The 26,415-nt window shown below is 36.2% G+C and overlaps 1 protein-coding gene across 2 annotated transcripts in view; it reads left to right on the top strand.

Annotated features, from left to right (window-relative positions):
* LOC141491090 (aldehyde oxidase 2-like) overlaps positions 1-20,010 on the top strand; it is a 144,924-nt gene extending 124,914 nt beyond the window's left edge. For both annotated transcript variants that reach the window (XM_074191678.1, XM_074191679.1), the window contains 2 exons: positions 17,193-17,265; positions 17,409-20,010. In XM_074191678.1, coding sequence (XP_074047779.1) covers positions 17,193-17,246 — 54 coding nt within the window. In that variant the 3' untranslated portion in view covers positions 17,247-17,265; positions 17,409-20,010. The remainder of the gene's footprint in view (positions 1-17,192; positions 17,266-17,408) is intronic.
* Positions 20,011-26,415: the final 6,405 nt, after the last annotated feature.

Below are 26,415 nucleotides of genomic sequence, written 5' to 3'. Positions count from 1 at the left end.
ATTCTTTTTATTTGAATTGTAGTAGTTATTATATATAATGTTCTCTTCTTGTTTAGTTCACTCTGCATTCATTTATGAAAGTCTTTTCATGTTTTTCCCAGTTTCTCATAGTCATCATTTCTTGCTGCACCTTAGTTTCCATTACAATCATCTACCACAGTTTGTTCAACCACTCCATACACAATGGGTGTCCATTTTATTTCCAATTCTTTGCTACCACAAAAAGTGCTGCTATGGATGTTTTCAATTTGATGGATAAAGAATCTCATCTGTTTGAGGACTAGAGAGTTGAAGCCACTTTCCTAAGGCCACATACAATCATATATTCTATAGGTTCTTTTATGATTGAGGGGGTTTGATAGCAGAACCTCCCTAAAAGTCTTTTGTGCTAAAGTCAATTCTCCCCTGTAATAAATGGCATAGAGCTCCAGGATCTTTCCCAAGTATATATACACAAAATCCTAAGAAGATTCAAAGTTCTTGTTTTTTTAAGGAAAAAATGGGCTCCTACTGCCTATAATCTACCTCTATGATGAAATCAGTTGGCCATCTGTGTGGTCAAACAAATCAGGTTCTTAAACTTTCACATCTGGTATTTAAAGTCCATTTTACAAACAGTAATAGGCAATCTGCACTACAGCTTGTTAGTTAATACAATCATAAATCAAATGTGAGTTAGTACCAGTCAAAGGCTCACTCAAGAAATCTGGAGTTTAGAAGAGTTTAAGAAATGTATTACTTATCTATTCTTCAAAAATGTCCAGATTCTATCCTTCTATTAAGTTAGTTCATCAAGACCCTAAAGACCTAAATAATATTGCCTAAACCTAGACTCCTGAAAAAAAATGTCTTAACTGAATTAAATTTTAAACATTTTATTGATCCCTTTTTTTCTTTTGAACCAGAGTCATTTCTTTTCTTTTTCTTTCTTTTTTTTTTGCAAGGCAATGGGGTTAAGTGGCTTGCCTAAGGCCACACAGCTATGTAATTATTAAGTGTCTGAGGCCAGATTTGAACCCAGGTACTCCTGACTCCAGGGCCAGTGCTCTATCCACTGTGCCACCTAGCCACCCCCCAGAGTCATTTCTTGATATACTTGCTCCACAATAATGATTACTCCCTTATACCAAAGAAATTAAATAAACCCAACCAACAAATGACTGCTCCTGACAGTTTAAGCAGAATTCAGCACTTATATTTTCCCCCTATCCCCATTGAGAAGTATTTCATTGTTTCCTGTAACCAAAATTGATTATTGCATTTCATCTGAATTCATCTTCCTTTTAGTATTTTCATTTACATTATTGCATTTGTTGTGTGGTCAATCAATACTACTATTAAGTACTAATTAATTAAGCCAGGCATTGTGCTAAGCACTGGGAATATAAAAAGAGGCAAAAGACAGACAGCCTTCTTATCTTCAAGGACCTCAAAGAGATAACAAACATACAAATGTGTACAAAACAAGCTCCATGCAGGATATATTGGAAATAATCAACAGAAAAAAAGGCACTAGAATTAAGAGTATAGTTATCCCTTCCACATCACAGAAGTTAAGGGTGCAGTGCTACCACAATCTGGAAAATCTGCATAAAATTTTTTTAGCCTCCATATCAGAGAAGAAATCTGATTTTTTTCTTTTTTTAATGGGATTTTTACAGTACCTTATTGTAAAATTTGGGTTGATATTATACAATGCTGTACATATATTTTACACATTCTTGAATTTCTAAACTTTTTCTGTGTCATCTAACTAGCCTTCAAGTGTCATTTGCAGCTTCCACAAAACTCCCCCAAAATTTCCATTTAAATTCTTATGCCAACTCTTGGTGTAAAAAAAAAAAAAACTCAATAGGGAAAGTTGTGATATGAAAGAGGTAACTGTAGATGGAAAAGTTTTACTATAAAAGGTAGGACTTTAGTTGGGACTTAAAGGAAGCCAGTAAAAGGAGATGAAGATAAAGGGTATTCCAAGCATAGAGAACAGTCAGAGAAAATGCCCGTAGCTGAGGGATGGAATATCTTACTAAGTATAACAACCAAAAGGTTAATGTCACTGGATCAAAGAGTGTGTATTGGGAGTAAGGTATAAGAAGACTGGAAAGGTAGGAGGGGCTAGAAGGGTTATGAATGTCAAACAGGGAATTTTATACTCGATCCTAGAGGATATAAGAAAGCACTGGAAATAATTGAGTAGGGGAGTGACATTGTTGTCAGCAATTTAGAAAAATCTCTTTGGTGACTGGAGGATGAATTAGAATGGGTAGAGACTTGAGATAGGCAGTTCCACCAACAAGTTATTGCAACATGCCAAGTACAAGGTGATGAATGTCCATACCAGAGTGGTGACAGTGTCAGAGAAGAGAATGGGGGATATTAGATAAATGTTGCAAAGATGAAATCATCAGGCCTTCACAACATATTGGATATGAAGGAGGGGTGAGTGGTAGAAATAATGAAGAATCAAGGATAACCCATGTTGTGAAGCTGAAGAACTGAAAAGATGTAATTGCCCTCAATAACAGGGAAAGTGTAGGACAAGAAGGATTCAGAGGGAAAGAGTTCTGTTTTAGACATGTTGCATTTAAGATGTCTACTCATCTTCCAATTCAAGATGTCTGACAGTTAGAAATACTAAACAGGGGGTCAATGAGGAAGAGGGGGAAAAAAGATAGATTTGAAAATTTTCAGCATATAGATGATAATTAAGTCCATGGCAGCTGATGAGATCACAAAATGAAGTAGTATAGAGTGAGAAGAGAAAAGGGCATGATCTGGATAAAGATTTTAGAAAAAGAGGAGCAGTCAGAGAGTCAGGAGGAGGGAGGGAGAGAGAGAGAGAGAGAGAGAGAGAGAGAGAGAGAGAGAGAGAGAGAGAGAGAGAGAGAGAGAGAGAGAAGCAGACAGACAGGGAGAGACAGAGATGCCCAGAAAAATCTAGAGAGAAAATAATATCAGAGGAGAGAGTGATCAACAGTGTTAAAGGCTTCAGGGAGACAGAAGAGAATGAGGATTGAAAAAAGATCACTGGATATGTCAATTAAAGAGATTCCTGTTAACTTTTGGATGGAGCAATTTCAGTGGAATGATAAATTTAGAAGCAAGAGTGCAAAGGATTAAGAAGAGACAAATAAGAGAGAAAGTGAAAGCACTATTATAGAAATTCTCTTCAAGGAGTTTAGCCACAAAAGGCAGAAGAGATAGGATAATAGTGATGAATGATGGACTAAGTGAGGGTCTTTTTCAGGATGGAGGAGGTTGTATTTGTAGGCAGAAGAAAAGGAGCTAGTAAATGAGGAGAGATTGAAAAATAAGTAAAAGTGCAGAAATAATAGGAGACATTTATTGAAGAATACTCCTAGGAGAGGAGTAAACCCATTTAATCATGTAAGGTAAAAGAGAAGATAGTGTAAAAAAGGCTTATGTGATTTGAGATAAGGAAGAAGGGAGAAGGAGATCAAGGCAAATGGTCACAATTTTCCTGTAAAAATATATGACAAATCTCTTAGCTGAGAAGGCTGAGGGAGAGGAAACCATGGGATATTTGAAGAGGGACAAAAAAAGTTTGGAAGAACCAGTGAAGAGAATGTGATAGTGACTTGTTACATTGCCTACCAGCAATGAGATTGTGCAACATAAATTTATAATGGACCTAGTCAGAATGGTAACATATTTTTCTCCACTTTTGGTCAGCAGCACATGTTCAGGAACAAAGGCAGCAAATAGTGGGAGTGATCCAAGGCTGAGGCTTAGCAGGACACAATTGGTGAAATGATAAAGGGACTAGGGATTTAAGAAGAGGACAGTGTAGAGTTGAATTGACTCACCAAGGGGTCAAGGTTGGGGGAAAAAAGGAGAGAGAGCAGTTAGTGAAGGAAAGAGAATTGAGGCATCAAAGAATTGGAGGTCACAGTGTAGGCAGACTAAGGTTTGACAGGGGAAAGCAGAGGAAGAGGTGAAAAGCCAATTAATTATAGTCAAATAGGGGGATTTGGAAGTTCTTGAAAAGGAGGTGGTACATTTGTGGATGATGGCAAGTTCAAGGGTTTGACCATCTTTGTCTGTGGCTAAGGTAAGGTAGAGATATAAGTCATGAGAACTGAGTAGAAGTAGAAACTGAGTGGTTTTGGTGTATGAGGAAGAGTCAGTGTGTATGCTAAAGTCTGGTAGTGTGAGGGAAAGACTTGAGGAGGGGAAAAAAGATTGTGAACCATGTGGCAATCTCATGGAGGATAGAAGGGGATTAATGTGGGGGTCTGTAAACACCAAGAATATGTATGCTGTTTTTCTGACTCTGCTTTCATCATCCTATATAGGTTTTTACAAACTTTACCATGCTCTCTGAATTCCTTATATTTGTCATTTCATATGATGCAATACTGAATTACATTTTCATGTTAAACATTCACCCTTATAAGGGATTGATACAAGAAATGCATTCTCTAACTTTTACAAAACTATAATTGAAGATATGAATAGATTACTTAAAAGGGTTTTTATTATTCTTGTTTAGCCAGATTAAAAATAGAGGAATACTTGGTGTGGCTAGGTGGCACAGTGGATAAAGTACTGGCCCTGGAGTCAGGAGTACCTGTGTTCAAATCCGGTCTCAGACACTTAATAATTACCTAGCTGTGTGGCCTTGGGCAAGCCACTTAACCTCATTTGCCTTGCAAAAACCTAAAAAATAAACAAAATAAACCCCCCCAAAATAGAGGAATACCAAAAGAAGGATAGAACCACTCTTTGATCAAAATGGATGAAACAGGGAAAATTCAACATGGTGAAAGGATAAGACTTGTTCACTTCTACTGTTTTTCTCTTCCCAAAGAATGATCTTGGAAGGAAAAGAAATGAAAAAAAATTGTTTATAAGGGAGTTGAAGCTCAAAGATAAGTAAGGAAATAGGAAGAGAACATGTAGCTGCCCTTGATGAATTCAGGTCAACAGACCCAAGTGATTGTACTAAAAAAAATACTGGCAGATGTGATTGTTCAGCTACTATTAATGAACTTTGAATAATCATGGATTGTGAGGAAGGTATTGCAGGATGAGAGAAGAGCAAATTTTTTCCCAAAAAGGAAAGAGAAAGGAGTCTGCAAATTATAGGCTTTGAAGGTTAATTCAATTACTGGCAAGTTTTTTGCAATATATTACAAAAGGAGTGGTTAGAAAAGAAAGTAGGGATCACAAAGAATCAGGATGTTTCATCAAGAACATGGTCATGCCAGGCTAACCTAATTTCTTTATGGATAGAGCAGAATATTGTAACAGGAAAATACTATAGATTTTAGCAAACCATTTAACAAAGTCATCCTATTCTTGTGAAAAAAGACAGAGATGTAGGTCAGACAAAATAGACAAATTTCCAACTGGTTGAATGACTTGACCCATTTATTAGACATTAATGGTTGAACAATGGAACATATCCAGTATAGTACCTCTAGGGAACTAAATTAACACTGGGTTGTTCAATATTTTTAACCATGACTCAGATAAAAACATTAAATGGCTTGTTTATCAAATTTTCAAATGACACAAAACTAAGAGTTAGCTAAATACACTGAGTAGCAGAATCCAAAAAAGATTGTAAGCTAGATTATTGGGCTACATCTAATAAAATAAGAATTTATATGGATGAAAAGGCAGTTTGGAGTACTGTAGGCCTTGGTATCAGGAAGGCTTGGGTTCAAATTGCCTCTGACACGACAGCAGCCCAAGCAACTCTTAAGATTAAAAGTTACAGACTTTTCTAATCAACATTGAAATAAGGAGTTTCCACAGCAAGCATTCCTTGCATTGATGACATCACATAAGTAATTCACTTGAATTCAAAAAATTCAACCTCACTAGTATAAGATAGGGGAGACAATATTAGCCAACAATTTATCTCTGTGGATAACAAGTTCAATATGAATCGATAATATGATTTGGTTGACAAAAAAAGCTAAGACAATCTTAAACTAAACAAAGAGAGGCCCAATAACCAGGATATCAGGAGGTGATAGTTCTAAATCAGATCATATTTTCATTATGTTCTGTTCTGGATGTCACCTTTTAGGAAGGCCATTGATGAGATGATCATGTCCAAAGATAGATCATAGGAGAATCCATTAAAGAAAACTGGAATATTGGGGGCAGCTAGGTGGCACAGTGGATAAAGCACCGGCCCTGGAGTCAGGAGTACCTGGGTTCAAATCCGGTCTCAGACACTTAATAATTACCTAGTTATGTGGCCCTGGGCAAGCCACTTAACCTCATTTGCCTTGCAAAAAAAAAAAGAAACCTAAAAAAAAACTGGAATGTTGCTGAAGAAGAATAGACTTAGAGGCATATTATAGCTGTGTTTTAGCATTTGAAGGGTTGTCACTTGGAAAAAGGATTAAATTTGGTGCAAATTTATTTTGCTTGGCCCTTGAAAGCAGAACTAGAAACAATGGGTGGAAGTAAGAGAGACATAATTTTGGCTCAGTGTAAGGAAAAACTGTCTAATTATTAGAGCTGTTCAAAAGAGCTGTCTCAGGAAGTCATGGGTTCTCTTTTACTAAAATTTTTTCATAAAGCTTGAGAGATCACTTTTGAGGGGAATCCTATAAACAATCTTTATTCCAGTAAGAGTTTGATGAGTTCTGAGATCCCTTCCAACTGTAACAGTCTGTGATTCATCAACACTGTCCATTATTAATCAACATTCTTTATATAAGGATGCATGTAATAAATAATGTCACAGTTATACAGTATTTTCAGGTTTTACAAAGTACTTTCTTCCTGATAACCTTAGAGACAAAGAAAGTTCTATGACCATTATTTTACAGAAGAAACTGAGCTTTGAGGAATTAAATAAGAAGAATTAAGAATTCAGTGTCAAATAGCTAGTAAATGTCAAAGCTAATTTAGTGCTCAACTACAACAAAAAAAATCTTCACAGATAAATTTGTTTACTTTCTTTTGTTAGACAAGAGAGTCATGGAATCTAATTGTTTCCCTTTTTGCCTTAGCTGCCAGGAAACTTAGAGCTAACTTCAATGACCAAGTATAGTAATTAGTTCATCTCAGATGATTCCTGGAAAGATCCATTCCTCTATTCCTTTTAGTGGGGGTCTTTGTTCGGGTTTTATTCTTAACAAGTGCTGCTTACTTGCAAGTTTCCTCAAATCCTTTTGCAAATAGGTGGGAGTATAAACCCAAAATAAACATATCAACAAAGAGAAGATACCAGTTCCTCATTTTCTAGAGGTTAAAAATCCATTTATTGTGGGGTGTATTAAAGTTTTAATGAGTTTTTTGCTATGCATTAAGTTCCTCTGAGCCCAAATTCAATAACTTAGCTAAAGAAAGTATCCCAAATAATGGAATATCTCACAGTTGCCAAAGGAGCTGGGTTAGTGGCATTTGGTCTTCCTTTCCCTCTAGGTCTACAATTCAAGTAAGGTACTACCTGGTGGAAGTTGTACATAGGCAATGACTTCAAGTTCAAATTACTAAGCTTTATAGCATCAAAGATTATAGAATTTAAATTGGAAAGGACTTTAGAGGTCATTTAGTCTTACTTTAATTACTTAATAGATTAAGGAACAGGTCCAGAAAGGATAAGGGATTTGTCCAAGGTGACAGTTATGCTGACTCCTATTCATACATTATACTGTTCCCTATTGATGTGAATAACTGAGCAAAGTTAACATTCTTTATCAATAAGTGCATAATTTATAAATATAAGAAGGTCAGTGGTACCAAGTATGATACTAAAGAGATTCTATTAGTAGCAATTCTGACCACCTATAGCTTGACCCTCATTTTCCTCCCATGGATTAGCTTTCCTCTCCTCAGTTGCAACCTCCTCAAATCATAGAATTTTTCTTTGTTAATGGCCATGACTTATTAACACAACCAGATCATGTAGGAGAAACACAAACAATAAAAATAATGCTTCAATGATAGGTTGATTTCTACACTTCAAATCTGAGGGAAAATATTCAGAGTTTAAAATTAGCACGACCTTCCACCTCTTTGAGGAAGTCAGAGGAGAAAAGAAGCTATGGACTAGAATTCTGCTTGCTCTTACCAGGCAAGGTGAATCAAGCTGAAACTAACAGCTCCCACTGGTATGAGAGGAAGGGAGCACGCATTTATCAAATAAGAAGCATAGGTGGCATAAGGAAATAGTTGAATATCAGAGAGACCTGAGTTCAAACATGACCTCAGAATCTTCCTAGCTTTATGACCCTGGGAAAGTCATTTAACTTCTGCCTGCCTCAGTTTCCTCAACTGTAAAATCTTATGTCCCAGGATTGTTGTGAGGACCAGATGACAATATTTTTATTTTGTTTTATTTTTAATTTATGAAATAAAACATTTCCATAACATAGTAGAATTTAAAAAGATGATTATATATGAAGCTACAGCTCTATTATGAACAACTTGCTATTCCCTTTAAATATATAATAAAGTTATCACATAAATATCTTTTTTCTTCCCTCCCCAATCCTGACCTAGAGATGGCTACCATTAGACAAAAGTATGTGTATGCATATTTAAACATACATATATATATATATATATATAAAATCATTCTATAAATCTATTTATCATTTTTTTCTCTGGGTACAGATAGCTTCTTCCTTCATATGTCCTTTGTAGTTAAAATAACTTAGTCACTAAAAGTTACTCTCAAAACAAGATTGCTATTAATATAGACAACATTCTCTTGGTTCTGCTCATTTTGTTCTTCCTTATTTCATGCAAGGTAATCCATGTTTTTCTAAAATCAATAAGCTCATTATTTCTTATAGTGTAGTATTTATTCTATCGTGATCATATACCACAACTTGTTTTGCCATTCCCCAATTGATACCCCTAAATTTCCATTTATTTGCCATCACAAAGAGAGCTGCAATAAATATTTTAGAACAAATAAGTTTTTTCTATTTCCATAACCATCTTTGGAAACATATCTCATAGTGGAATTGCTGGATCAAAGGATATAGCCAGCTTAAGAACTCTTTGGGCACAATTTCAGATTGCTCTCTAAAATGGTTAAAACAGTTCATAATTCCACCAACATTGAATTAATGTCCCCATTTTTCCACCTCACCTCCAACATTCATACTTTCTCCCTCAATAATTTCAGCCAATCTGATAAATTTAAAAACCTATCTCAAAGTTGTTTTAATTTGCATCTCTCTAATCAATCAGGATTTAACACATTTTATATATGACTATAAATTATTTTGATTTCTTCCTTGGAAAACTGCCTGATATATCCTTTGATCATTTTTCAATTGAGGAATGATTCATTCTTATAGATGTGACCAAGTTCTTTATATATATCTGATATATGAGAGCTTTATTGAGAAATTGTCTATAAATTTTTTCCCCAGTTTTCTGCTTTCCTTCTAATTTTGGCTACATTTATTTCATTTATACCAAAACATTTTAATGTAATCAAAATTACCTATTTTACATCTACTCTGCTCTCTATTTCTGATTTATTGACATAATATGTGAGATGAACTTAGCACCTACATAGTAGGTGTTCCTATGCTTGTTTTCTTCTCCTCTCATGAGGGACCCTGATCTTTTATACCTTTGTCCATCAAAAGATTTAAACAGGGGCAGCTGGGTGGAGCAGTGGATAGAGCACCGGCCCTGGAGTCAGGAGGACCTGAGTTCAAAGCTGACCTCAGACACTTAATAATTAACTAACTGTGTGACCTTGGACAAATCAGTTAACCCCATTGCCTTAAATAAATAAAAATTTTTAAAAAGATTGAAATGGAACAAAATCTTGTAACATACTCTTAACCTTTTATTGGAGTAAAAACAAATAACTTATCACAGTACATCAATCAAACATTTATTAAGCACCTATTATGTCAAGCACTGGAGATATATATATATACACAATCATTGCTCTGTGACCATTCACATTTCTCAACACTCTCTGATTATATATTTGTGGATTCAAAAACATTGGGAGATGGCAGCAGATGAACAGTGACCATCCCTCATGTATTTCTTGCTGCTATCTGAATGAAAGTTCCCGCCAAACTGATGGAAAAACTTATGAAGTGCCCTTTTCCGATCCATCAACCAAACTGAATAAATACTGCACATGACCTGGTTTGCCATGGATACTCAATTCTTGTTTGCCTGCTTCAAAGCCAAAGCCCATAACTATCAAGTAGAGCTTGCTCAACAATGTCAGCAGCCCACAGTCTTAAACTTCTCTCGACTAGGAGGAAATTTTTGTCAGCCCTAGAGACTGTCCTGGAACTGGCACATATGAGGATCACACATTTTTCTTCCTACACAGTCTGGTGAAATATGACCACAGCAGATTCTAGGCAGTAATGCAATAAGTCAACACAGAACAGCATTTGATAAGTGCTATGTTAACATGATCCTATGGTCCTTGGATTATATCAGTCACAGTAGGTGCTTAGAGAAGACCAAAAATAATATATTGACATGTTTAGACCTTCATTCTCTGGATTTTAAAATATAGACTATATAATTAAATATGGGTGATTGGCTTATTAGGTCTCAGTACTATTTTTTTAAGTCTTCACATTCCAAGGGGATAAAAAATTAAATTATAGCCCTGAGGGGCTCTAATCCAAACAAGTGAAGAAATATTAACCCCAACTTATCACTCCAAAAATGATGAATATTTTTAATATTATATCTGTAATATGTAAACTCTACCATTGAGGGTCAGACTCAGCTTAAGCTTTTCACAACTCTTTTCTCCAGAAATGGTTCTTATACACCTAGTTTATGTATTAAATTTATATAGGATCTTTGTTCTTATATGTACATGCGTAACATACACAGTAATTTCAGAAGAAAGAAGTACTGAATGAGGGGCTGGGGACTGAATAAGGAAAGACCTCCTCTAAAGGTAGGGTTTGAGCTGTCTTTTTTTTTAAATTAATTTTTGTTTTAGTAATTAATAGAAAGCTATTTTCTCTCCCTCCCACCCTCCTACTCCTTACAAATAGGCATAGTCAAACAAAACGAATTTCCTCATTGTGTTCAAAAAATATTTTTCATTCTGTATGCCTGCTGGATCCATTGCCTCTCAGAAGTTGGATAAGAGGCTTGTTTTATCATAGGTCTTCTGGAAGCTTGAATGATCATTCTTTGATCAGAGTTTTTATAACTTGCCAAGTCATTTGTTTTTACAGCACTGTTTTTATTATATAAATTATTCACCTAGTCCTACTCATTCCATTCTTCATCAGTTTATATTGTCTTTGAAATTTTTCATTTTTATAATATTTATGTTATTGTATAAATTATTCTTCTGATTCTACTCACTTCACTCTATATTAGTTCATAGAAATCTTCCCATGACTCTTTCTTTGAAAAAGCCAGTGGTGAGTGGGGTAGTGAGTAAATTAGAGAGATGTAGTAGGATTGCATAGCAGCAGTAAAGGCTCAGTTGAAGCAATGTGACATAAATTTGTAGTAGAACCAGTTAGCATAATTTCATTATTTTTTCTGTTCATCAGTAATGTGTAGGAGTGAAGGTAGCAGATGTTGGGAGTAATCTAAAACTAATGCTTAGCAGAATAAAATTGGCAATAGAATAAGGGGCAAGGGATTCAAGAGAAGAGGACAGTGCTGAATTGATCTGGTTCACCATGCAGTCAATATGGGGAATGAAGGAGAGTGTGGCTAGTACAAGGGTGATAACCTGAAGAAAACTAAAGGATCAAAATATTAGAAGTCAAGATATGGACAAAGAACAAGGTAGAGACTTGTTTTCAGAGTTCATGAATATGCAAATTGAGTATTTGTGAATAATGAAAGATCAAGATCTTTATGTTTAGCTGAAATGGGGTAGAGGAATAGGTCATGTGAAATCAATAAATGTAAAAACTGTCAAGTCAGGGAGCTTGAAGGAGCATTAATAGAGATGTTGAAGTCCTCAAGTGTAAGGACAGGAGTTGGGAAGAAGAAAAAAGGCTATAGGTCAGCTACTGAACTCACCAGGAAAGAAGGTGTGTGTCCTGGAGGATAATAGCCCACCACCACCAAAATTTTGATAGGTGATAAGATATATATTAAGTGAATCCCAAAGGAGGAAACTTACCAAGTGATAGTGGTTAAAGGAGAACTTGGAAGTGGCAATTGAGGAGTAAGGAATATTTTTTCCAACTCCCCCACCTTCACCAGAGGTATGAGTAATATATTGTACAACCATTGCTAGAAAAGGTAGCCAGAGAGGGCTAGGTCTCAGTGAAAGCCAATAGATGGAAGAAGTGAGAAAGGAAAAGATCTAAGATGAAAGCAAGTTTGTTATCTTATGGAGCAGAATTCCAGAGACTACAAGGGAAGAGGTAGGTAGCTAGAAAGGGAGAGGTAGTAATAGTGTTGAGGGGAATGAGAATAAAGGATCAGACAATGGGGCTCAGGAATGGGTTTCAGAATCACTGGAAAAGGAGACTATGACTAGAGGGGAATTTGATAATCACTAAGTTTGGATAGATTTTCATTGCCAGGTTCAACTTCAAGATAGAATTCTCTCAGAATACATAAGGTAGCACAGTGAATAGAGTACCAGGCCTGGAGTCAGAAATACTCATCTTCCTGAATTCAAATCTAGTCTCAGACACTTATTAACTGTGTGACCCTGGACAAGTCACTTCATTCTGTTTGCCTCAGTTTCCTCATCTATAAAAAGAACTAGAGAAGGAAATGGTAAACTACTCTAGTATCTTTGCCAAGAAAACTCTAAATGGGGTCAACTGAAGAATTGGATATGACTGAACAACAGCAAAAAAGTCCTATCAGGGCTTTAGGCAATTCAGGCTCAAGTATCCTTTCACTAAGGCCAAAAACCAGTCTCAAGACTTGATGGAATAGCCTTTCTTCTCTCCCTTGGAAGAAAGAAATCTGGTTCTTGATGGAAAGGTGTTTCTCCTCTTTCTGAAAAAGGCTGGAGACCACACAGTACATATGGTATAATGGAATAATACTGTCTCCCCTTATCACAAAGGTAGGAAACTGGTGGATGGAATATTACCCTTATCCCTTACAACAAAGGTGGGAGATTAGTGGTATAGAGTGGCATATTCTGTCTTCTCCCCTTACTTCAAAGACAGAAGATTGGAAAGGCTTTTCTTCAAGCATGCATTAATATTTGTAAAGAGCTTAGCACAGTGCTTGGCTGAATAAAAGCTTTTTTTTCCTTTTCTCCATCTATATCTCCTCTCACCACAAAAGTGAAAGGGAGTGTAGATGGATGTAGAGTCCAATGGGGAATGAATGAAAGAAAGCAATGAGAGCCCAGGGGAAAGATTAGAATGTATAGAGCAGAGGTGTGTAACATTCCCTAGTGCAGCTGAACCAGATTAAAGTGTAATTGAGAAATATTTTCAAAAAACAGAAATGCAACTGACCATAGATAATGTTACTAAGTGGTTTTCTATGTCAATGTACACCAGCAGCACAAGGAGTTGGACAACAACTAAGACCTTCAACTTGATGAGATTAAAGGCTGAAGTCAGTCTTTGTTTATTAAGGAATTGAGGTGCAGATAGATGTGAATATCCTCTTGAATTCCTTGATTAGGTCAAAGAAGACTTTAGAATTGCATTTTCCTGAAAGAAGATGTCAATAGTACATGTTGACCCATTCACACCTCCAAACATTCCCTGTATATACTGTGATCTGGAAAAGCTAAAGCAAACAAACCAAAAAAAAAAAAAAAAACCCAAATCTGAACTCCCTGGGACCATGTAGCCTCATTTTTAACCTTGTCCCACAGTTATTTCTATTTCTTGCATCCTCTGGAAAGGGTGTGCCAGTAGACTGCCCTATTGTACTATTCACTATCCCTTTGATTTCTCAAACCAAAACATCCTTCCCTACATACTAACCTACCATTTTTGTTATTGTTAAGTCATGTCTGGCCCCTGTGGGATTTTCTTGGCAAAGATAATGAAGTGATTCATCATTCTTTCTTCAGCTCATTTTTCAAAGGAGGAAACTGAGGCAAATAGGGTTAAGTGACTTGGCGCAGGGTCTGAGGCACATGGAGTCTTCCTGACTCCAGGTTGTAATCTATACACTCCACCATACTTTTTCTCATCTAGTAGAAATGTAAACTCCTTGAAGGTAGGAACTGTCTCAATTTTGTATTTGTAACTCCAAGAGCTTAACACAATATTAATCAATATTTATGCCAGATGCTATGCTAAGTACTAGGGTTATAAGAGGCTAAAGACAGTCCCTTGCTCTCAGAGATCTCACAGTCTAATGGAAAAGACAACAAACAAAAATGTACAAACTAGACACAGAATAAATAAGAAATAATTTACAAAGGGAAGGCATAAGAATTAAGAGGAATTAGAAAAGGAAAAGTCCTCATCCCCTAAAACTCATTTACTTGATAAGGCTCTCTTGTTCCACTTTCAATGATAATATGATCCAATCATAGTTTCATAATTTCCTTCAACTACTTTTGTTGTTGTTTAGTTGTAGCCAACTCTTCTGACCCTATTTGGGGTGTTCTTGGCAAAGATACCAGAGTGGGTTAACATTTCCTTCTTCAGTTCATTTTGCAGATGAGAAACTATGGCATACAAATTAAATGACTTGCCCAGGATCACAGAGCTAATAAATATCTGAGGTCAGGTTTGTATTTAGGTTTTCCTGACCCCAGGCCCAGCACTCTAGCCACTGCCACCTAATGGCCTGCCCTCCTCCCCTACATCCTCCTCCCCAGTAATTTAGGACTAGATCTTAAGAAAGTGAATAGAAGGATTTGATTCTAGGATTGTCAGAGTGTGAGAGGTGGAAGTATAATTCAAGTCAATTTAATTAAATAAACTTCACTTTGAATGTGACCTAGTCAATAGATGAATTGCTCTGTCACTTGTAGGACCAGCATCTTAGCTGCTGGGCTGATTCACTGATGACTAATGTAAGTTGTTCCTCAGGACAGCTAGATGGCACAAAGATTAGAACACCAGCTCTGGAGTCAAGAAGACCTAAGTCAAATCTAGCTTCAGCTGCTTACTAAGTGTATAACCCTGGGCAAGTCACTTAACTCTGTCTCAGTTTCCTCATCTATAAAAATTAATGGAAAAGGAAATGGCAAACCACTCTAGTAATCTTTGCTAAGAAAACCCCAAATGGGGTCATGAAGAGTTAGGACTGAAATGACTGAACAGTAACAAAAGATTGTTCCTCTGAGCTGGTTTTTCACTAAATTTGGCAGCTACAGGTACCAACAGGTATTTTGCTATGGATTCTTGTTACTAGACTTCAGGTGCTTCTTCAGACATTTAAAAATTCTTAATCTGGTCCATTTCATTTCTAGTAATCATTCAAATAAGATGGAGAAAAAAATAGACCAAAAAGTAAAAGAAGAAGCAAAGGTACCATGTGTTCATGGCAACACAGTAGTCCAGGTGGAGAGATATAAGATAGCCACAGAAGCATCTACCACAGTTTCTACAACTCTTCCCTCGAGGAGGTCCAAACCATTTCTTCCTCCTCATTCAAAAGCCGTGAGGAAGAAAGAAAAATTGGGGCTGTACTTGACATTTTAATGTCCACTCAATTCTAGCCAATTAAAGGATTTTTTATAACCATGGAGTAAGCCAACAGGATAAAGGAAATGGGATAAAGTTCTAAAGTGTCTCCCCTTTCCCTATCATTCCCTCATGAATTTCTATAAACAGGTTCACCTAACATTCAGATAATATTGTATATGCTCTAAGATCTGGGACCTTTTCAGCCCACCTCATTACAGGACAATATAAGATGGGTTAAGAGATAGACTCTGAGGTTGGGGGACAATGCAGTATTGAACTGTAAATTATAGAATCAAGACTGTGAAGGGAGAAAAGTGAGGTCAGGACAAGAGTGATGGACTTGGAAAGCAATCAAGGAAGGATGCAATAACAGAAATCAAAAGGAGAAACCAGTCAGTAAGACTTCCCTATTGTACTATTTGCTATCCCTTTGATTCCTCAAACTAAAACATCCTTCCCTAAATACCACCCAGGAAGAATGAAGTAGAGGGAGGGATGAAAGAACAAGAGATTCTAATTATAATTTAGAGTTAAAGATCATGGAAAGTTTTGTGTGGCTGAAGTAGAATACAGGTGTAGATGATAGGAAATAATGAAATTAGCCACCTGGGAAGGCAGTATTTGAAGACAGGAAAATAAGGTAGAGTAAAAGACAGAGCCAGATTCTCCACTTCTTGGAAAAGAAGGGAGAGTTTTAGCAATAAGGAATTTAGGGCAATATGGATGAATGTCTTCTACCATGCCTAACTCATCAATGCTGAAATTTTAAGTAAAAAAAAAAATCTGACAGGCATTTTAGAGACTGAATAAACAGTATAGAAATTATCTCATTTGAACCTTTGTGAGACAAATACTAGAATTGTTATCTTCATTTTCCTGATGAGGAAATCAAGGCTTAGAAGGGTTAAGTGACTTGTTCATAGTCTCATACTTTCAGAGACATGATTTCAAATGGTTTCTTAAGTCCAGAACTCAATTCTCTACAATGTGATGCCTCTCTTTAGGTATCCACCACTATTCTGGGAAGATGGTAGGTGCTACCATGAAAATGGACAGTTTCCAACAAAATCAACTCCAACAGCTGCCATGAAAGCTATCTCCACACACTGCCCATGTGCCTTCACTGTTATCAAACACTGATACTGGTACCACTCCAGTAGTTTACCATCAGAATTGTAGAGTCACATTTATTTAATTGTCTCTACCCCAGCCTACATACATCCCAGATGGGCAAAGTTAGCCTCCTTAGAGAATCCAATGAATAAAAGTCAAATGTGATGCCTGGAAAAAAGTACTCAACCAGAGCCAAGCAACTGGCTCTTTATGATAAGCAAAGAAAGAATTGATTTCCTAGTTGATCCACCCCTTCTCCCAAGATCTAGAGTGAATTTTTTTTAAAACTTAAAGATAGGGGCAAGCTAGGTAGCATCAGCCCTGGAGTTGGGAGGACCTGAGTTCAATCCGACCTCAGACACTTAATCCTTATTTAACTATGTGACTTTAGGCAAGTCACTTAATCCCTTTGCCTTGCAAAAACAAACAAAATAAAACTTAAAGATATATGGGCATTCTTTTCACGGTGAGTTACTTGTCCTTGTAATGTTGCTATAGTGTAACAAATGATCTACATGTTCTCTTTCTTAGATCCCAATAGATGATGCAAAGACTTTTAAGCCTTGGTCTATCCCTATTGCTTAATATCATCATTTTCTAAAAGGTGAGATCCTTTCAGTTCACATATTCATTTATTTATCTGTAAATATGCAATCTATTTATTCTACTATGTATTGGCATACCAAATAATTAAAGACCTTGAACCCTTTCTATCTATATTTATTCTCTATAACTTTTTTCTTTCAGATATTGAGGAGGTTTTCCATGACTTAAAAGAAAGAAGCAAATTACAAGGCTGGTTTTTTTTTAATACAAACCATATTGAGAACTCCTCTTCCAATCTACTCTACCTAGCCATGAAAAACAATTGGTTTTAGAAACACTACTACAGTTCTCACAATTATGACAGATGATCAACACTTTGATAGGAAATTTGTTGGATATTGCTGAATATGTATCCACAAACATATGCTTTAAATCAGATAATTATATTTCTTTCTGATTTGGGGGGGGCATTTTATAAAGTAAGGTCTCCTTTTACCTCAATTAGTTTTGTTATCTATAGAGCTAGAAATGAGATTACTACCTATATCTATTTTTAAAATACTTTTGTAGTGATGCTTTTTATCTTTACATCATAAAAACCTCTTCCCTCCTCTTTCCCTCTCTCTACTTCTCTCTATAAGACTGAACATGCTAGAACATTTCATAAGATGAAATTTAATAAGGGAAACTGTAATATTTTACATTTAACTTAAGAAAATCAACTTCACAAGTACATAATGGGAAGACCAAGTTCAGCAGCAATAGGTCTGAAAAAGATCTGGGAGTTTTAGCAGTCTTTAAGATCAATATGAATTGGCAATATGTTATAATACATCTCATAAAAAGCTAATGTGAATTAGGACTATGGATACATGATAACAGGAATTTTTTTTCAGGTGTAGTTATGGTTTTCCAGGTTCCTTCCAACTTAAAATATCTCTGATTCTGGAGATAAATGGCCCTTTGAGAACCAAAGGGAATTAAATGATACTCTAATAACAAAAATTAACAAAACCATCAGATATAATCATATTATCAAATCACTCCTTTCAATTATTTATGTCTAGACTGAATAAAGAACAAGTTGAAATGATGGATCTTAGTGAATCAGGACTCTTGGAGACTTTAATTCTATACTTCACTCTCTCACTGTGTGACCTTAGGCAAGTCACTTAACTTCTCTGGTCTCAGTTTTCTTATTTGTAAACACAGGGACTGGACTAGATGATCTCTTCTTTAAAGTACTTTTCAATTCTTTTACAAGATGCATGGGGGCGGCTAGGTGGCACAGTGGATAAAGCACCAGCCCTAGAGTCAGGAGTACCTGGGTTCAAATCCCATCTCAAACACTTAATAATCACCTAGCTGTGTGGCCTTGGGCAAGCCACTTAACCCCATTTGCCTTGCAAAAACCTTAAAAAAAAAAAACCCAAGATGGACATGATAAAAATTTGTGATTCTAGTCCAATCCAACAAGCAATGTCAGATATTGCACTAGGCAAAGGACAAAATGAAAAATGGTATCAAGGAACTTTATATTATCCTGGGGTGGTGAAGGGGATTCAATATGTAAAAAAGATAAGCCTATACAGAATACAGCACTAACAACTATAGGAAAAAGGAAAGGTTTGTCATAAATGTAGGATGTTGAGGAAGCAAGGGATTCTCAGAGTCTGAAAAGAGAAATAAAATCACAAGCAAGAAGGAAAAACTAGCCAAGTCATAAAAGCAGGACATGGAATATCAAATGCCAGAAAACAGTAAATAGGCAGATTTGGCTGGAACAGAATGATTCTATGATCCAAGATGCTGCCTGAAAGTAGAAAGACAGGAGTAGATGAGAGCATTTAATAAGTTTACCTGAAGGGAATAGAGGATATAGCTATTTTATGTAGAACCCACCAATTTGGAGAAACTGCACTCATTTCATATCTTGCCCATGGGTGGCAGGAGATAAAGGACTAACACTTGACCAAAGCATCCCAATTTCTGGGATGCGTTGTCATCCAACCTTCCTGAATCATAATTTCAAAGAAAAAAGGAATTCCAAAGTATGAAGTTGTAACTTAAGAATCCAGAGGCAGGAGAGAGTTGAGACACCAGAGATGTGGGAGTAGACAGGATAAATAAATATGGGTGGGAAGATAGGAGATCACAACTTAGGGCTAGGGTAAGATGAATAGGCAGTCAGAAAACAGGAAGGAAACCAAAAATCAGTCAGTTACATATGAATATCTGTGCTCTCAACAGTGATTCAGAGTCTTAACCAAGTTTATCTTGCCCCTAAAAGGATGACTCCAGGGTCCTGGAATTCTAGAATGAGATAGATATATAGAGGACTAGATACAAATACACAGTATAATAGATATATAGATATATACATGCCTTCTCAACACAATTTAAGTAGATGGTCAGTATCTTAACTGACAGAGAAATATACTAGTAGATGTATCGGGGAAATAAATGGGAGATGATTTAAATAACTAATTGAAAGAAATACAAGAATTTACACCTCATCTGATTTTTAAGAGTAAAAATTTAATATAATGATGAAATCAATAGTCTAAAAACATAATTTTATCATCTACATTAATTACATTATGTTAAAAATGTTAAGGATTTGGGGGAAGGCTATTCTTATCTAAAATTCATTTTATCCTTATTACTTTTTAAAACAATGAGCAGTACTCAAAAAATGAGATGTTTGAATAAAATTGTGTGTGGTAAATTATGCTATTAAAATAAGGATTTTCTACTAACTAGTAATATACTACCATGATTACCAATAAAAAAATACTAAAAAAAAATGATGTCTGAGGCTAGTTCTTTGAATTCATACAATAAGACTAGTGTTGCATTTTGTAATGTTCAACCTCCTAGTTTGTTTTAAAAATAATTTTATCTTTTTATCAGAGAAATTTCTGAGTGATAGGGGAACTTACACACATACACAAACACACACACACACACACACAGACACAAATTCGATTAATCCCTCTCTTGTAATAAAAAAAGCATTCAATACAGTAATCTAATTTGACAATGTATATACAACATGCCTTTCTGATTGTCCCCCATTTCTCTGCTATGAGGAAGGGGGATACATTTCATTATTTCTTCTCCAAGTTTGACTTCCCTTTCAATATTTTTTCACTTACATTTTTGAAATCATTGTAGTTACTGTTCTTCTGATTGTTTTTTTTTTGCCCTGCATTAACCCATACAAATCTTCTCATGTTTCCCTAAATTTTTCATGTTTCATTCCCTACTAAATAACAATTTTCCATTATGTCCATATACTATTTTTTTCAATCATTCTCAATCAATGGGTAGTCATCTAAATCTATTTTGAGTTATTGAAAACTCCAAACTTAGAATCAATGATTTGGTGCTATCAAAGATCTAAAATTAGATAAGAGGAACTGAATGCACATCCAAACTTGAGTTGTCTTAGTTACTTATGTCCTCTATCAGTAACATCCTGCCCAAAACAAGTTCAAGTTATACAATTCAGTCAGACAACATTAGACTGGATCTCACCTCACAGTTTAATCTTCACTTTCTCTTCTTATTAATGTAGGAAACATACTGACTCTGGAGTAATGCTAAGCCTAGTATACTTTAGATATAATAATCACATAGAAATAAAGGGACCTAAGACCAATACTGTTAGAGCTACAGCCTCCTAGCTCCTCCAACATCTATTTCTCTTCCCTAGCTCTCAAAAAGAAGAAAATACACTCTATCGTGTCATCAAAAACTTACCCTACCTGAGAATACTTTCCCCAAAATATACTCCAGGATGGTACCCAAAAGTTGTGAAGAAGCATTTATTAAGCACCTGCAGTATTCCATGCTAAATATTAGGGATTCAAATATAAAGGCAAAAATAATTCCCTGCCTCATGGAATCTACAAACTAATGGGGAAGACAATATGGAAACAATTATGTACAAAGATGTATGTATACAGGACAAATGAGATAATTTCATAGGAAAGACACTTATATTAAGAGAAACTGAATGGAAGAGACTTCTTGGCCATTTGGTAGGTTGTTAGCTGAAATTTAAAAGAACCAAGAGGCATAGATGGGGAGGGAGGGCATTTCAAATATGGGGGACAGTCAGTAAAAATGCTTGGTTGGAAGATGTACTATCTCATTCAAGGAAGAGTAGAGAGGCAAAACTGAACTATATAGTATTAGGAAGGGAGTAAGGGACTGGAAAGGTAGAAAGGAGTCAGGTTATGAAGGGCTTTAAAAGTCAGAATTTTATATTTGATCCAAGGTAATAGAGAGGCACTGAGGTTTATTGAGTAAGTTGGGGACATGGTTAAACCTTCAGTAGCTGAATGAAAAATGGACTGGTGTGAAGAGAGATTTAAAGGATTAAACCATGCATCAAATTATTGCAATAGTCCAAACTGATGAGAGCCCCCTCCATGATGGTAGCAATGTTATATGAGGAAAAAGGGTGTATATAACAGATGTTAAGGTAGGAATGGCAAAGCTTGATAACTTATTGGATATGGGGTATGAGAAAGAGTGAGGAGTTGAAGATGATACCTAAATTGTGAGACTGGGTGACTAGAGAGTAAGTGGTGCCCTCAATAGGGAAACTTGGGAGAGGGGAGCAGTTAGAAAGATCATGAGACAGATCATGATTTAGTACACCTGACGCCTGAAAATATGGACAGAGAGACCTGATCTGAAGCTGCCTTTTCAGCAAGTTAGTCGACTAGAAACTCATGTAAGGGAAGACTGCAATAAATACATTGCAGGGATTATGCATTACCTACTTCCCAAGGCCCTAAAGGTTTACTTCATTCAGTTCCTCTCCAGTGATAAGTAGTACTGACCAAACACAAAAGGACCAAAGCCATCTTACAAGCAATGGCAATAATCAACATCTCTCCTCCTTAACTACTCCAGTTCTACTCCAGTTAAGTACTGTATATACCCTGGAAAGTTATTATGGTCAATACAATTTTTGTGGCTGTTGTTGTTTAGTCATGACTAACTGTTTGTGACCCCATGCTGTCCATGGAGTTTTCTTGACAAAGATACTGGAATGGCTTATCATTTCCTTCTCCATTGGATTAAAGTAAACAGAGATTAAGTGATTTGTCCAGGGTCACATGACTATTAAATGTCAGAGGTCTGATTTGAATTCAGATTGACTCCAGACCCAGTGCTCTATCCACCAAGCTCACAATTTACCTATTCCCAAATGCTCTGCTAGGTTTCCCTTGTTATAATACTAATTGTTCTCATCTCTAAAGATAAATTTTTTACTTTTAAAAAAATCTGGCCTATTGCTGGGGACCTAATATTGCCACCAATCTTAATGTCAAAGTCAATCCAATATAAACCTGATCATCATTTCTAGGGAAAAAAGTAAAAGAGATTATTTAAACTATAGTATTTCATGCAGTGGATAAAGCACCTGCCCTGGAGTCAGGAGGACCTGAGTTCAAATGTGACCTCAGACACTTAATAATTACTCAGCTGTGTGACCTTGGTCAAGTCACTTAAACCCCATTGCCTTGCAAAAAAAAACGAATAAAGGATCAAACATCAATGTTAAAAATAAATAAATAAATAAATAAACTATAGTATTTTATTGACAACTGTTTCTTTCCATTCTCCTATCTCCTCTCTGATGCAATTGGATGGTATAGTGGATAGAGTGTCAGACCTGGAGTTAGAAAGACTCATTCATCTACCTGAATTTAAATCTGGCCTCAGATTCTGTGTGACTTTGGGCAAGTCACTTAACCTTATTTGCCTCATTTCCTCACATCCATGAAATGATTTGGAGAAGAAAATGGAAAGCCACTTCAGTATCTTTAACAGGAAAAACTGAAATAGGGTCTCCAAGAGTCAAACACAACTGAAATGACTGAACAACAACCAAAAATCTCTTCTCTAGCTATAGGTTGTAGTTTGCTGTCTTATTCTCCCATCTGCTTTTATAGCTATAAAAATACAGATTTTTAAAGAAAAGCCTAATAGCTAGGTGACCCTGCTTTATGTTCCAAAGAACTTGGTACCTGAGGCAAGCAATCTCTTTGTTACAAAGGAAAAATCCATTTCAGTCCAGAATCTAGAAAAAGACACAACCTTTCTTATGGGAGAAAAGGCACTAAGGAATTTTCCCAATGAAGAGATTGAAATTGTTGAGGTTTTTGTTTAAGAAAAGAATTGATGCTATCAGGGTAAAAGCAGAGCCCATTCCTCCAGTGAGGAAGAGGAAATACTTTAAGAATATTTACATGCAGGGGACTGCTAGGTGGTGCAGTGGATAGAGCACCGACCCTGGAGTCAGGAGTACCTGAGTTCAAATCCGGCCTCAGACACTTAATGATTACCTAGCTGTGTGGCCTTGGGCAAGCCACTTAACCCCATTGCCTAGCAAAAACTTAAAAAAAAAAAAAGAATATGTACATGCAGTGGGACCATGGAAGTGATTAGTGGAGCTGCCTTTGACAGCAACTAGTAGCAACCATAGGACCAGGAAAGCTAGATTAAACAGTCACCATTTTGCACACAGCAGAGACCACAGGCCTGGCAGATACCATACACCATAGCCATACAAGACCTAAGAAACCTTACACGTCCAGGAGAGACTCCAAACCACTTGAGGGGAATAAGGAGAGAACCAATGAGAATGTCATCAGAAGATAGTTCAGCATGACAACATCACCAGAAGACAACTGAAGTTGACATAATGTCAAGCATAGAGTTGCATCTCTACTCATAGCTGTGGGACCTTGAGCAAGGTACCTGATCTATTTCTCTCAGTTCCTTTAACTGTAAAATGGGAAAAAATAATGGCACCTACCTTCTAGGATTATTGTGAGGATAATATGAAATATTTGTGGAGCATCACATAGTTGACTCTGGTCACTCCAAATCTGCCTAATTCTATTATTGTCTAGCCCCATCGTCCACATTTTCCCCAAAGATAACATGAGATGATTTACAAATACTTTGCTAAAATCTGGGTAACTATATCTATGGCATTGTCCTGAGTTTACTAAGCCTGTCATAAAAAGAATAAATCTAGGTGCTCTTTAACTCTAATCATCTCTGGAATAATCCATTCTAAACTTTTCTATGATTCAAATTCAAGCCCAAAATGTAAAGGATAAGCTGAGACTAGTAGAAAAATGAAAACATAGGTAAATATGGAGGACTAACTGAAGAATTTTGAAGGAATCTGATAGGAAATGTATGGAACTCTCTTGTTCCTACCAGTATCAACCAGCAACCATTTACCATTGATAGGAAGGTAAACCCACCCAACCATAAGATTAGGAATGTCCCCAGTGTCACCAGTCCTCTTTCCAATCTGGCTGACATAGATATCATATAGGGAAGCATGACTAGTAGAGAAACAATTTGACATCTGCCTCTGAACTACAGAGGGCTTACCACCAATGTCCTTGACTGTGAAATGGCTCACCATCAGAAACAGATATGGTTTTATTAATAAACATTGAAGAAAATTCATTACCATCTGCTTTTCTACTATATCCTAAGGATGAAAAAGGTCACCCTAATGATGACCTTTCCATCTGTCTACAGCTAAATCTTCTTACATACAGTATCTCCTCCTATTATAATGTGAGTATATTGATTTCAGGAACTATTCTAATTATGTTGCTTGGTACATAGGAAGCTCTTAATAAGCACTTTTTCATACTCTTATTCATACATTCATAACAAATGGTAACTCAAGTTTGCCTCTAGTGCCCAGGAATTCATAATCTTTTTTGTATCACAGACCCCTTTGGCAGTCTGATGAAATCTATATATGGACCCCCTTCTCAGAATAATATTTCTAAATGCAGTTTAACAAAGGAAAGCAGTTATATTGAAAGTCATCAAAATATTTTTCTTAAAAAAAAAAACAAGTTTAATTGTATACCCTAACAGCAACATGGGGGTGATAATCAACTTTAATGGCCTTGCTCATTCCATCAATGAAATAATAAGGGACAATTTTAGAGTATCTGTGATAGAGAATATCACCTGTATCCAGAGAAAAAACTGTGGAGTTTAAACAAAGACCAAAGTTTATATTTCTCCTCAAGGATATGATTTCTCAATACATTCAATTTCTTTCTTCTTGTTGTTGTTTTTGCAAGGCAATGGGATTAAGTGGCTTGCCCAAGGTCACACAGCTAGATAATTATTAAGTGTTCCAGGTCGGGTTTGAACTCAGGTCCTCCTGACTCCAAGGCTGGTGCTCTCACCACTGCACCACCTAGCTGCCCCCTCAACACATTCAATTTCGATCATTGTATAGCATGGAAACACTGTAAAGGTTATCAGACTGCCTTCTGTGGGGGAATGGGGGGAGGGAAGGGAGGGTGGAGGAAAAATTTTAAAATTCATTACCTTACAAAAAACTGATAGGTAGAAAATACTATTGTATATAATTGGAAAACTAATAAACTATTTTTTAAATGATTTAAATTTAAAAAACAAGTTCAAAGTACTCAACAGAGAACAAAAGAAAAAACTTTAAAATGATAAAAGTAAAAAAAAAATCCCAGACTATGAATTCTTGTGTCTAGTCTATCTGCTTCAAACTATTTTGTACATTGTCACCAATATAATCATACTCAAATGCATTTATATCTACCCATAATTGATCTACTATAGTGTTCCTCAGTATATGCAGGCCCTTATGAACATCTTCCTTTAAAATATATTTTCCACTGGGTATACCCCACTTTACCAGCAGAGCAGGAGAACTTAAGGCTTTACCTCTACTTCCCCAGGGAGCCTCAGATGATGCCAAAGGTCTTTACAACTTCTTAAAATCTCATCACATAAAAAAAAGACAAAAGAACAGGAAAGTAGAGGAATAGAGTGCTGGAATTTCTAGTAAGGGAGATCCAAGAAAGTTTATGGAAACTAGAGGCAAGGCCTTGATCTTGGAAAACTCCAACTCTGTAGGAACAAGGTACAGATTTGAGGTCCAGGAGGAAAGGAATCATTTCCTTATATAAACTTTGTATCCCCCTCAGTGCCTAGCATAATGCTCTGCACACAAATAAATATTTGTTGAATAAATGAACAGAAATGGATTTTGGGGTACTAGGTCCTAAGGCCCAAGGAATGTTTGAACATAGGCCTACCTCCCCCAGTTCTTCCTTACCTTTTAATCTCTTAGTGCTAGGCACAGGAATGAGGCCTG

The sequence above is a fragment of the Macrotis lagotis genome, chromosome 6 (genome assembly GCF_037893015.1).
Source record: "Macrotis lagotis isolate mMagLag1 chromosome 6, bilby.v1.9.chrom.fasta, whole genome shotgun sequence".
NCBI lineage: Eukaryota > Metazoa > Chordata > Mammalia > Peramelemorphia > Peramelidae > Macrotis > Macrotis lagotis.
Note: the sequence above shows the minus strand (reverse complement) of the source record. Positions and strands in the feature narration are given on the sequence as shown.